General features: G+C 35.7%; 1 protein-coding gene across 1 annotated transcript; it reads right to left on the bottom strand.

Moving 5' to 3' along the window:
- Positions 1-334: 334 nt before the first annotated feature.
- Positions 335-12,504, bottom strand: opn1sw2 (opsin 1 (cone pigments), short-wave-sensitive 2). The gene is made up of 5 exons (XM_051933513.1): positions 11,889-12,504; positions 8,605-8,773; positions 5,937-6,102; positions 1,789-2,028; positions 335-897 (listed from the first exon to the last, which is right to left on the bottom strand). Exons 1-5 carry the CDS (start codon positions 12,277-12,279, stop codon positions 775-777), a joined length of 1,089 nt encoding a protein of 362 aa, XP_051789473.1. The 5' UTR covers positions 12,280-12,504; the 3' UTR covers positions 335-774.
- Positions 12,505-13,014: the final 510 nt, after the last annotated feature.

The following is a 13,014-nucleotide window of genomic DNA, read 5'->3' as shown; positions in this document are numbered from 1 at the left end:
TGGATAAATGAATGAAATTAGTGCAGGGGTTTAACAGTGTGTGCCTGCGAACGAAAAAAAGTGAAAAGGTTATGTCTACTCTGAAACGGAAAGAAGGTAAAAGACACACGGCTTGAAGGCCTTACAGCTGAAATGTTGTATTATTTTACCTTCTTTTCAGGGTAGACATTATCTTTAGTTTTTCAAATAAATGATAGCTTCATTAGAAATAACCTTTACAGACAGCACCATTCAAGTTTTTTCAGGAGGTTGCTTATAAGTGTTCTTTTGAGTCAGATGAAGCCATTAGTCTCTGTGTTAATACCATATGTGGTATCTAGTTCAAATGCATTCTGTCACTCTTACTCAGATGATCTAAAACAAACACTATAAGTTAAGTAACAGATAGACTTTTCCTCTATATTTCCCAAGAATAAATCAATCCATCCATTTTCCTAACCCATTTATCCAGGACAGATTAGTGGGGCAGCTGGAGTCAATGGACACAAGGCAGGACTAACACCTAAATCAACACCTAAATCCCACTTAGCAGAAGAAAACTGCTTCCAGACAGCAGCTAATTAGTTCATGTCTTAAATAATCAGAAATGAAACGAGGATCAGAAATGAACATCTGTACAGAGCTGCTGTGCAAGAAAGTCCAGTCTGTAGCACTACATGTATCAAGGTGTTTCTGAGTTTTGCAATGTTCATCACTCTGTCTCTTTAACAAAGACTCCCATAGACAGGGGTGTACTGGCCTAGCCTTTCCATGGGCAAAAGATGACTCTTGATTCTATGCTGGTGCGACCTGACTTGTGGAGACGGAAGAAACTTGAGTGACTTGTGAAGAGGCGTCGTCTTCATCCCCGAAAGGGCTCTTTCCACAGAAAATCAGCTTCATCATGCAAGAGCGGAACTGTCAAAAGTAGACAAACACAATCAGAGACACAGAGGGCTGTGGAAGATTGCGGGTTTGCTTCTCGGTTCCTCCCTGTGTACTTTGAGTACTGAGAAAAGCGCTATACAAATGTAATGAATTATTATTATTATTATCGGGTGCACAGATATGTTCAGATGGACCAGTAGAGGGATGAAACTTAAAAATGCAGCAATAGCACCTAGAGCATATAAATGGTTCCATTTTTTTAATTTCATGATTTAAGTAAATAAATGTCATATTGTATTATTTACAGTTTTGACAAACCACTAAAGTATAAAGCCACTTCAGTATAAAGTTTAAAGATAATTGGTGGGATTTGAAAACATAATTTTATGAAGAAAAGCAAAGACCGTAGGACAGTCAAGGAAACAGAAGTACTTAGAATCAGTTTTTCAGAGTGCTGAGGTAATTGAGACATAAAATCCAAAATAGAGAGCCAAAGAGGAGATGGACAAAGGCTCTAAAACAGATAAGTGGAGATGTGATCTTGATGCCGTTACCCACTCCGGTTTGTGTTTTACCTGCACATTTAAACCAGTTTTCAGTATGGCTCTCCTTCATACTTCAGCAAATAAAGATTTTTTTTTCTCAAATATTCCCACAGCACTGCCATGCTGTGTTTTTGGACAAACGTGGTCATTAATGAGATGGCAATGGTTTCAGGCAGAGAGGCTGAGAAACTACAAATGGTTTTTTGATTGTGAAGCCATATTTTATGGATTGCATGGCTTACAATGTATCATACAGTGGCACTTCAATCATGTATCATGCCACTGAGGCCGGCTTTTTTCGGAAAACTACAACAAAATTAACAGCTGACTCAAGTTTTTAAACATAAAGATTGAACAAAAATTATAAACCGCATACCTGCTTGTTCATGAAAACGTAGATAATGGGGTTATAGACTGTGGAGGCTTTAGAGAAGATAGAGGGAACACTGGCCACCCTGAGATCAAATGTTTCCCCGCGGTGAAAGACCACCCAGAGTGAGAACGAAGCATAAGGTAGCCAGCACACCAGAAAGCCCAGGACCATCACAACAACCATTTTTGTCACCTCGCGTTCAGCCTTCTGAGTGGTGGCAGACTGCTCCTGTGACTTTGCCACCTGTCAAAAAAAATGGCAGATATGTTGATTTGGTAGTTCATGCTGTTAACTTGGGGGAACAACAGTTAGCAAGAAAGCCGTCCACATTTCAAAACAGCAGAATAAATCTACAGCCCACAAAGTAGTGTTAAGGCCTGAAATCCTTGCATATTTTTGTAGTGTTACAACAGGAGAAAAAAAATTCAAAATTCAATCATGTTATGTTTCATTACTTTTGAGATAATAGTAGATGTCTGTTCTTTGAGAATTTTAATAAAGTATAAAATGAAACGGAAAGACACTAAGCCTGCTTGCTAACATTATAATTCTTTTATGATAACTGGCAACATTTCCTCAAGCTGAGGAATCCAAATAGTTTAAAATAAGCTCAGTATGTTAAATAAACTTTAGAGATTTGCTCTGATTAATATACTTCCCCTTATTTCCAAATAATATTAGAGGTGACCTGGGCAGAAATGTCAGCCTTGAAACTTCAAGGAAAGTTATCAGTCAACTTTGCTGTCAGTTTTGCTCAGTCAAATCTCTTTTTCAGAATTGCTCACACTGCCTGAACTTTGATTGAAACAGCTACATTTTAGTTTTAATTGGAATTGTTGCATTTTCAAATAGACGGACACCTGGTTTTTGAGTAGGTTGTAGTGCATACATTTTATTTATTTATTTATTTATTATACTACTTCAGTCATACTTTGGCTGTAAGTCTTTTTACTGCCAGAAGGTAAGTGTGATGTAGCAGGTTATCCATTCACTGCCTTTTTGTATTTACAAGTGTTATCAATTATTTATCTATGTCTGCACACATATTGCAAAACGGTTTTTCCATGTCATTTTCAAAAGAGAAAAAAAGAAAAACAAAAAGCAAAAGTGTTTTGTGCTATGTGCTTCATTTCACTCATTGTCTACCTCTGCAGCAGCCTTTCAGGCGCTGGGTTGTGTTTCACTTCAGAAGCTGTCTCAGGTGCTGTTATTGACATTATTGAATGTTGATGCTCAGATGTGAATTGCTGTCTTTGTTCTGTATACAACTATTCAATAATCTATTCAATAATCACAAAAAAATCACTTTCTTTCTTTCTTTTTCTTTCTTTCTTTCTTTCTTTTTGTGTGATAAAAATAATTGAAAGTTTATTTAAAATTTCTAGAAATCAAGGGTGTTTCCTAAAAATGATCGATCATAATGAATAATGAAAGAAATAACGAATGTTGTAGGTAAAGAGGGAATGAGTTTTGCGAGTGTTTTCTCGAAGCCCTTTGCTCTCCGATATTCAAGGAAGGCTCCTCTGCAGTGTCCATATCAGAAAAGCAGATTGCCGATAACAGGAACATCGATCCCACGTATTTCAGTTGTCAAATATATTATATTGTCAATCCAGACATGTGCAAATATAAAAAGAGTTAATAAAAATTCAAATAAAATGTGCAAAAAAACACAACATAAAGAAATAACAAATTTAACTAATCTAGTTACTGCGTGCATCCATAACAAATCTTCTTCTCCCCTTAAAAAAGCATATACACCTGCGACCTGGTTTCTTGGATGGTGGCTTCTCAAATGGCTTATCCTCTGAACACCTGCCACTGTTGTTGCTGGTCCTAACGATCGATTCACCTTCGGACTTTAATTGATTACATAGCGAGTTTGACTAATTAACATCTTACGTACTTAGAGTGTCTACAGATGTTAAAGTTATACAGAGTGAAATCTGTGCTAATCTATAACCAACATTTTATTTCTATTTTTATTTTTCAACATCAACCTATTATTATTATTATTTTTGTTGTTACATTGTCCAAATAAGACCATCAGTGTGTTTTTTGGGATCTCCTTTCGGTAATCTCTGTGTTTCTGTGACTAAATCACAGACAAAAGTCCAAAAATGAATGAATGGGTCAATTCACTCATTAGTTTCAGTTCTACTAAAGGGTTTCAGGAAGCCTCACTAATTGATGAATGATCTTAAGTACAAGATCACAAAGTACAGTACTTCACACTACAAAGTTTTTGGGAAATGTTCCCCAGAATTTCCTCATTGTATTATTGGCTTGACTAAATGTCAAACAGGAAGAAACAGTGAAAGTAACTAATTATGCTTACTCATTCACAAATGTTGTCCTTCGTAGCTTTATTGCTACCTTATATCCTCAGCAAGAGCAACTCATCATGTGCTATAAAACTCAATAATTGGTTTGTGACACTTTAATCTCTTTTATTATAGTTTAGCTCTATCAGATAATGTGCCTTTTTCATTTTAACAAACAATCTAATTCAATTGTTGATTGGTACTGTCGATTTAGTATTGATGCACAGGTGGCCTTGGCTCTTTCAAAAATCTAAGACTTTTAAAAAAATGCAATGCAGTGTAATCAGTTCAGTTCAGATTTACTGTTATGTGTACAAAGTACAATGAAACTCTTATGAGCACACATCACCAACACATACCATGCTAACATTCTGCATGAATCTTGCTCAGTACCCCATAAAAATAACACAAAATGTAATAAGTGAGAAGTAGGCACTGTTCAAGAAAAAAAAAAAAACATTATATGATTTGAGAGTGCATCGGCCGTTAAAGCACAGTGTGCATGTGACTCAGTATGTGTCCCAGCATTGCCTATAAAAAAATATGATTTGAATGCACATGACTCAAGAAAATAATATGATGTGAGAATGCATGGGCTGACATGCAGTTTGACTAACGGCACTTATGTACTCAAATCAAATAATTTCAGAACATGCTGGTAGCCCTGCCACTAAATCTTATAAACTTGGCACACTTTGTGCAGGGCATCATTTGTTACAAGCCATGACAAAATACATACATTGAAGAAGTAGAACTGCAGAGACAAAAGTAGGATAATATACAACCTGAGGCTACAGAAATTTGGCAAATTGGGGATCCCCTGTTTATTAAACTCCACCCAGGACGGCTGCTGGGACCAGACAAACGAACACCAAATGTATCCTTATCTCAAGAAAACATTACCAAGGATCTGCGATCAAATGTATTATTTCAGTTTACAGTTGACATTTTCTTCAAATGGAAAACTTTGCTTCTTTAAAGTGGATGTGTTTGTTAAGTTTTAAGGTTTTTGTTTTCATTTTTTCAACCCTGGAATCTTTACTTCTATTTTAAAACGTAAGAACAGGCTATGCATTTTTTTTTAATTTATAAATTAAAAAAAGCTTCACTTTAGAACACAATTTTATGTGGCAAATTAATAAATACCATGATTGTGAAGAAATAACTTTGACTTAAAAAAAATAGCAAACTTATCCAATAATGAATTAGAAGAGTCTGAAAATTTTATTTTGCTTTCAGATTTTTATACCGATGGATGTCAAAGCATCTGAATTAAATAAAGAAGGTTCCAATCAAATTAAAAAAATAAATAAAATGTGAAGGGAATATAAAGTAAAGCCGATTCCAGAATTTACTGAAAGGGTCTTGACTGAGGTGCAATGAAATCCCTCGGCTGACTTCACTCACTGGCTGCTTAGGTTCCCTTATGCAGTTGAATTAATCACATCCTGTATAATATCTCTTGCACATTCGATCTTCTGTTCCTTTATCAATTCCTTTAAAGCTCTCTGTCTTTTACTTACAGTATATTCTGATTTGCAGTCAGCCTGCTGTTATATACTGTATATCAAGTTCTGTGTTTAATCATCAGACCAGGTGCCATGGTATTTGCAGGGTCTTCCTTGTGTCATCATGTTTCATTTGTATTTATTTTAGATTTGCATTATCTTGTATACTTTGTTTCATTCTCTTTGTTTTGTAGACAAATTTATCCTATAAAGCGCATTGCATTGACAATGTCTGTCAAAGGTGTTTTACAAAGCAAACTTGAATTGATCATTAACAAATTCTGTATTTAAAATAACTTGCTTAGAAAGAAAGACTTACCGATCGGAGGGTGAGGAGCAGTTTGGTGTAGCAGAACACAATGGTTGTGAAAGGCACCCCAAAACAAAAACAAAATAGGAACATAACATAGGATTCATTATTGTATTTGTTGTTGGTTGTGTACCAGTCTGGACCACAGGAGCACTGCAAGCCTTCTGGGATGTACCTGAAAAAGCAAAAAGAGTAGAGAGTTTGGCGGCGCTCTGGCAGATTGATGTGGACTTTTTTGTTGCTAAACACATCCTCGTTCAGGCTCATTATATAGTGTCCTTTAGACATAATGGGCAGGAGATAAAAATTATTTGTGGTTAACTAGAAACTCATGAACACTGTAAAGCAAATATTGCATTTTGTTAGTCAAAACATTTTTAATCTCTCTCTGGACAAACAAAGAAATAGCTTAAGATGTAAAAACCTTTTTTGTTTTCTCTTTTCCATGTGAGTGTGAGTTTGGGTCTAAGGATATGAATTCTGGTATCGGTGACAGAAGTGGCTTGACTAGATTGCATTACTGTAGACACAGTAACAGCCTGACACTTATGTGCATACATCTATAAAACTGCATCCATTTTGGCAGAGAAATGTTGAGAGGGAGTGCCTGCCCCCAACAAAACGCAGCAATAAGATGACAAGGATATCCACTGAATGAACCTCTGATTGACATATTGGGATGACAGCCTAATGTGAAAGTAGTAGTGGAGAAAGCCCTGGTCTGTCACCTTCTGCCAGTTATCTGCAAAAGCAATGTATAAAACTACCAATACCTCATAGTATTTGGATCAAATTTAACCGTCCATCCATTAATTATCCAACCCGCTATATCCTAACTACAAGGTCACGGGAGTCTGCTGGAGCCAATCCCAGCCAACACAGGGCGCAAGGCAGGAAACAAACCCCAGGAAGGGCAACAGCCCACCGTAAGACGGGATCAAATTTATCAATTTTAAAAATCCAACTGTTATTCCAGTCATCAGTTTTTTAGAGCCATGAACATACAGCAAGACAATGAAACCCAGTTTTAACATATGTATTTTGTCCCTATTCATCTTTATTACAGTTTATAGTTTTGATGTTAATAAATTCAAAGTTTGTGTTAAATCAAGTGAACAACTAGCTGCAAAAATACTAGATTTCAGCTTTTATAGGTTTTATTTCTCTTGAAATTTCCATACGTTTTCTGCTTCTCCCAACTTTCATATACTCGTATATGGCTTTTTGACATTTTAATAACTCTTATCTTTATTGTTTCTGTCCAGATTTTAATAATTCTTTGCCATTTTTACTTTTATCATGATTTCTTAAGTAACTGCTGTTTTTGTTTCTACCTGATGTAGTCTTCTCATATGTAATGCATTACAATAGTTACACCAACCTAGTCATTTTCTTTTTGTTTAGTACAAGGTGGTGGTCAACCATATCCTATCCTAGTATCATCGGTTTATACCTTTGGAGCTGCCTTGCACATCTTCTGTATCTGCTCCCCTTTTTCTGTTGTGAACTTTTGTTGGCAGATAAAAGTTGTGTGTCAATATTTTGAGGTCTGTTAATTCAGTAGATATTGTTGATGTTCAACCTGCTTTTCTTATTGTATTTATTTGATGGTAATTAGACCTAATAGAGCAGCATCACCATATTGATATATTAACATGTTCAATGTCAAATTATGGGTGGTACTGCTGCTACAACGTCCTGGGTTGAAGTTCCACATCTGGATGTTTTAAGTGTGGTGCTAGTACTTACTTTCCAGATATTCTTTAAGGTATTCCAAAGATGTGCAAGTTGGGTTACTTGGTCCCAGTATAACTATGCGTGTGTGTGTGTGACAGATTGATGCCATGTCTCTGTCTTGTACACAGCGTTGTTGAGATAGGCTGTGGACTCCTGTGACCATGAACATGTAATTAAGGAAGAATATGATGTTATTTCAAATTTTTATGTGTTTGAGTATGTGTAAATGCATAGTGATTATATTAGTAGATGTAAAATAAATGCACTCATCTAATGTGTTTATGATGTCCCTACTGGTACCTTTTAAATTTTTACTATGTACAGCATTGCATTTTTTCTCAGAAATAGATGAAACAACTCTAAAATAAATCACATGTTAGCACAGCTGAACATAAAAAGATCATTTATTCATCAATTTTCCAAACACAGTTATTCCAGTGCTAGGGTGATGGTGTGCCACAACCTAATATTGAAATGTTAGTGTCAAGGTATTGTAGGAAACATCCTGGAGTGGGATGTCAGGACTCTTTCACAGACACTCACTAACACTAAAAGGCACATCTCTGGAATGCTTTAGGAAACTAGACCTCTCGGAGAAAACACACACACATACACAAGCAGAATTTACAGACACTAGATAGGCAAAGACAGCCTTCAGAAGCCTGGAGCTTGGTGGTAGCAGTTCTAATCACTATGCCATTCATTTTAGTTTAACACTAATTCTATACTGTGAGCTAAAGTGTAATGGTAATAAATTATGAATATTTTCATAAACTGCAGGACCTGATCAAAGTTGTTGCTATGTTGTCCTCTGCACCAGCATTTCCCATTCAGTCCTCATGCAATGAATCATTGTACCACACATTTTATAGTGAACCACATTACAAACCATTCTATCAAGTAATTAAAAAGAGCACTGCTCATTCAAAACAAAGCTTACCGGCTCCAACCAAACAGGGGAGGTGCAGAGGCAATCAGTGCCATAATCCAGGTGAACACACAACCCATGATGGCATGCGAGCTTTTAAAGGTGAAGTTGCCCACAGGTTTGCATATCACCAGGAATCGTTCAAATGCAATCACAGCCAGAGACCAGAGGCTCACCATTCCTACAAGAGATGCAAGTACAGGCCGTTAGTTTAGAAGGCATAAGTCAGATATGTCTGTATGGTGAATTGTTTTGGAATGTGAAAAATCTGCAAGATATTCCACTCTCTCTTTTTAATTCTGCAAACAAAAGAGCAATTAAGACATCCAAAGCAGTTTACTTTATGCAGGAACTTTCATGATGGATATACCATGCAAGAGTACTTAGTTTGGTTTTATCTTGTGTCCAGCGTCTGTTAGTTTCATTCATGTCCTACCTTGTCTAAGATTTGCTTGTCGGCAGCTCACATTACAGTCAACCTGTGCTTGTTGGTCAGTAAATCTAAGCTCTTAAAGGCAACTATCTCATGAATTCAGCAATGAGAACCATTTAGTTCAACTGTGGGGCTACAGGTTTAAAGTGAGTTGTTTGTAATCACATATGAAACCAGGGTTGGAAGTTGAACATTTATTTTTTAATGGCATTAGAGCACATTTACAAACAATGGTATAAAGATATAATAGTAACTGGGAAATCTGTTTGGAATAGAGCACAATTTTAAAATTGTGAAAATCTGCAGTATTTCGGCCTTCTTCTGGATGATCAATACTGCTTCCTGAAGCTTCATATTTGACCTATCACTGTGGCCTAACATTTCACAGCCTTACTGGGTAGATATGTCCACCGTTTTTTTCAGTACTAAAATGCTCTTAAATAGAAGATAATCATGACAAATACTTGCTTTGCTATCAGGGACGTTCAAAAAGCTTCCACAATTTTATACTTTCGTTGGAAATGGTGAAGGCGGGAGGAGTAGTAATTGGGCATTAAAGTTGGTACGCCACTGGGAAAATTGTATCGCAAACGAAGGTGACTATGTAGAAAAGTGATGTTATTTGTTTTTGAAATTCTTAATAAATAGAGTTAAAAAAAATGTGGACACTTTTTGAACGTTCTTCGTTATCTTAACATATGAAAAAGCTCTTTGAGTAAGTGAATGGAAGAAAAATAACTGCAAATTAGAAACATTTTTGGTCTTTGATCCATGTATGTGCCTGGCTAGTTTTCTCCATCCATGTTGTATAAATCTATGTTTATCTTACAGTGCAATGACCGTACTTGAACACAACACTTCAGATGTGGTTTTGCTAGAACTTTGTGAAGCATAGAATTCCTTCAGCTGCATTCAATAGGTTTTACTACATATTACAAGTTTAATACATAATTTATATTTTCATTAAATATGTATTTAAAAATCTAGTTAAATAAAATATATGCAGTATTTAAATACATAAATTACTGTAAGTATTTGTTGTTCTGTGGATTTTTACATTTATTTCCACCAATAGTAGATTTTACTAGATTTTACTAGATACTTAATTATTCTGAGCTAGCTGGGGCACCCAGCACTGTCTGGGGTGGCAAAAAGCAAAAGTGCAATCACTAAATAAATTCCCTGGGGGAAAAATTTTTACCCCAAGCTAAAATTTCATGGATTATACCCACTACGGGGAATAATTTTGCATACCCGTGCCTAGTCCAAAAAATGTCTCCTAGGAGCACTTCCTTAATAAAGCACAGGAGCAGCCAATAAATTACATTCCTCAATGGGCAAGATTTTGGAACAAGATGTAGTCTGTTGTCTTCAGATGAGGAATCTAGACAAAATTTGATGGAAATAAGGTTGAATGGTGTGTGTTTGCACACACACACAGAATCAACCTTTATATATTTGATTAGTGTTTGAAATTCTTCCTGTGCTATTTTATATGATTCCTCACAGTATCCAAAGCTTAGCCTCAATACACTGTAAATGTTTATTTCTTCTTTTGCAAAAAAATAAAGTAAATTATTTATTTAATTCCTTTTCAGTTTCATAGTGCATTTTGATTGTGGATCTCTATAATGTATAGATGTTGCCCTATATTTTTGTTGTTATTTTTGTTTAGCAGCTGTGAAATCTGTACATTTTAACATTCTGCATTAAGTAGATTATACCTCCCATTACACATCAGTTCATTTCACATTTACTTATCCTCCACTACTTATTAATCAAAGACTTTATACCTGTTTGAAGATTGCTTGTAGCAGCACAAACTATAGCTACTTATCCTGTTCGCAAGATAACTTGTTGACAATAAGTTTGTATGTCATAATATGTTTGCAAGGATGGATATTATTGAATTCTTTTATTGTATTTGTTAATATTAGAAATAGGTATTTTTGCTTCTTAACTTTGAATCTGTTTTTTTCCAAATTATATTTTGTTGACCAAATATTGTATAATTACTTATTTACCAAACTAGCTTCCCGAATAATGTTAAGAGAAAGACAGACACTGTTTTCACTTAACTTTGAAGTTTTTGAGATGTAGGAGGAAAATGTATTACTGTTGTGAACATGGGGAAATATACAAAATCCACAAAGGGAGTTAAAGGGAAGGGAATCAAACCTCCACCCATATACAGCCCCATGGCAGTAGCACTCATCATATAGCCAGTGTGTTGCCTGTGATTGTAAGATTCAGACATTAATCTCTAGCTATAACTGAATCCGAACAGTCCCCTTCCATCTTTTTACTCAAAGATAGCAGAATGTGACCAAATAAAGAAAGTCAAATAAAAAGCAATGAACATTCGCGTGTTAACTATGATAAAGGAGAAATAAGAGATAGTAAAAATAGCAGCAATGCTCAAAATAGAAGAAATTTAAGGGGGAAAATAGAAACAAGTCCTAGTTTGTGTGATGCAGCAGATCTGTCTTCTATTCCTATAAAAAGTTCAACCATTATCTTTTGTATTGTGTCCATCTCTCAGTTGTTTTTTGTATAGAAATATGCTTTTATGTACCATCGATGAACTGTTGATCTTTAGTTTGTTGTATATTTTGTAAAAATAGTTTTGATGGAATTTTCATGAAGGGCAGCTCAAAAATGTTGACCAATAGATTTGGTCATTTTTGCCTGCTCAACCTATGACGGCAACAATTGGTTTGATATGTATTATATGCTCCCTTCAGTAAATTATTCATGGTGTCACTGTACCTGGAACAGTATTAACAGTATTAGTTATCAAACAGTTATCCTTTGACTTACCTGCAGGTCATATCACTACTGATTCTCTCATCACTATACTCACCTCCCACTGTGGCCACAAAGCCTTCAATTTTGCATGCTGTGGCCCCCAAGCTGAAGAACATTCTGAAGAAACTGTAGAAGGCAGTGGTGGAACCCACAGAGACCACCAGCAGGTTTGCCACTGCTAAGTTGACCAGGATGTAGTTGAGGTGTGATCGGAGCTTCTTGTACTTGAAAGTACAGACTACAGTGAGCAGGTTGATGGGTAGTCCAGTAATGACCAAAAAGAACATAAATGCTGCCATACTCATGAAAACTCCTGAGCTGGCCAAGTGGACCTGAGGTACAAGGAAAGGGCTTAGTAATGTGATATTGCTGGTTTCAAGAGGAATGGGAATATAGAAATCTTCAGGGAGCTCCTGCTCCTGGCTGCCTTTCCACTTTTTATGCATTTTTTGTCTTGGAAGTAGACCTCAAATATCTATTAATAAATTAATGAAGGTTGCCAAATGAAAATTAAAAATGTAAAATAACAAAAAAAAAACATTGAATATAAAGAATAAAAAATAAAGTAGACCTGTCCACCCTGGTTTAGTGCTGCCAGAGCATCAGAAATGAAGTTGCCTTTGTTTTTCTGTCCTTTTGATTTTAATTCTCTGCGCTGCTTTTTATAGGGCTATTTAAACAGTGGGATGTGACCCTTATATGTATGTTGCACCAATTGCTTTCCCATTTATTTATATATATATTTTTTTAACAACACCTCCAAATGCTTTTTTTCTTAATCTCATTTTGATACGTGAATCTCTTTCTAAGGTTTAAAAGAAGATTATCTGGGGTGTCTAGCAATAGGCCTTACCGTATAGGCTGCAAGCTCATCTCCCTACAAATGCGTTTAGGAAGGCTAATCGCACACGCTTTGGCTGTATCTAATCTGTACTTTGGTGGAATTAGACGAAAGGAGCAGCAAAGTAACAGTTTAAAGCATAAACGTATCCTTCTTTTTGTTAATAGTCAAAGATCTGAGATTTATTTTTTCTCCTTTGCTTTGTTTGTCACATAAAGGGTTTACCATGGTCAAACTGTAATAAAAGTAACGTTTTGAGATTAATAATCGGATCTTAATCTTATCAAAATGCTGGCTCTACAGTCGGCAACATAAATTGGATTATTCTCTTGTGGTTGTG

Source organism: Erpetoichthys calabaricus, chromosome 11 (genome assembly GCF_900747795.2).
Source record: "Erpetoichthys calabaricus chromosome 11, fErpCal1.3, whole genome shotgun sequence".
NCBI classification, from domain to species: domain Eukaryota; kingdom Metazoa; phylum Chordata; class Cladistia; order Polypteriformes; family Polypteridae; genus Erpetoichthys; species Erpetoichthys calabaricus.
The sequence above is the reverse complement of the archived record's forward strand: the minus strand, read 5'-3'. Positions and strand labels throughout refer to the sequence as shown.

Bases quoted from the DNA above. Each gene is read 5' to 3' on its own strand.
- opn1sw2 (XM_051933513.1), bottom strand. From the start codon at position 12,279: ATGCATAAAAAGTGGAAAGGCAGCCAGGAGCAGGAGCTCCCTGAAGAT. The intron at 6,103-8,604 runs GTAAGCTTTGTT...TTGCTTTTTCAG, and splicing joins CCCCTGTTTGGTTGGAGCCG to GTACATCCCAGAAGGCTTGC. The intron at 2,029-5,936 runs GTAAGTCTTTCT...TTTTTTTGACAG, and splicing joins TGCTCCTCACCCTCCGATCG to GTGGCAAAGTCACAGGAGCA.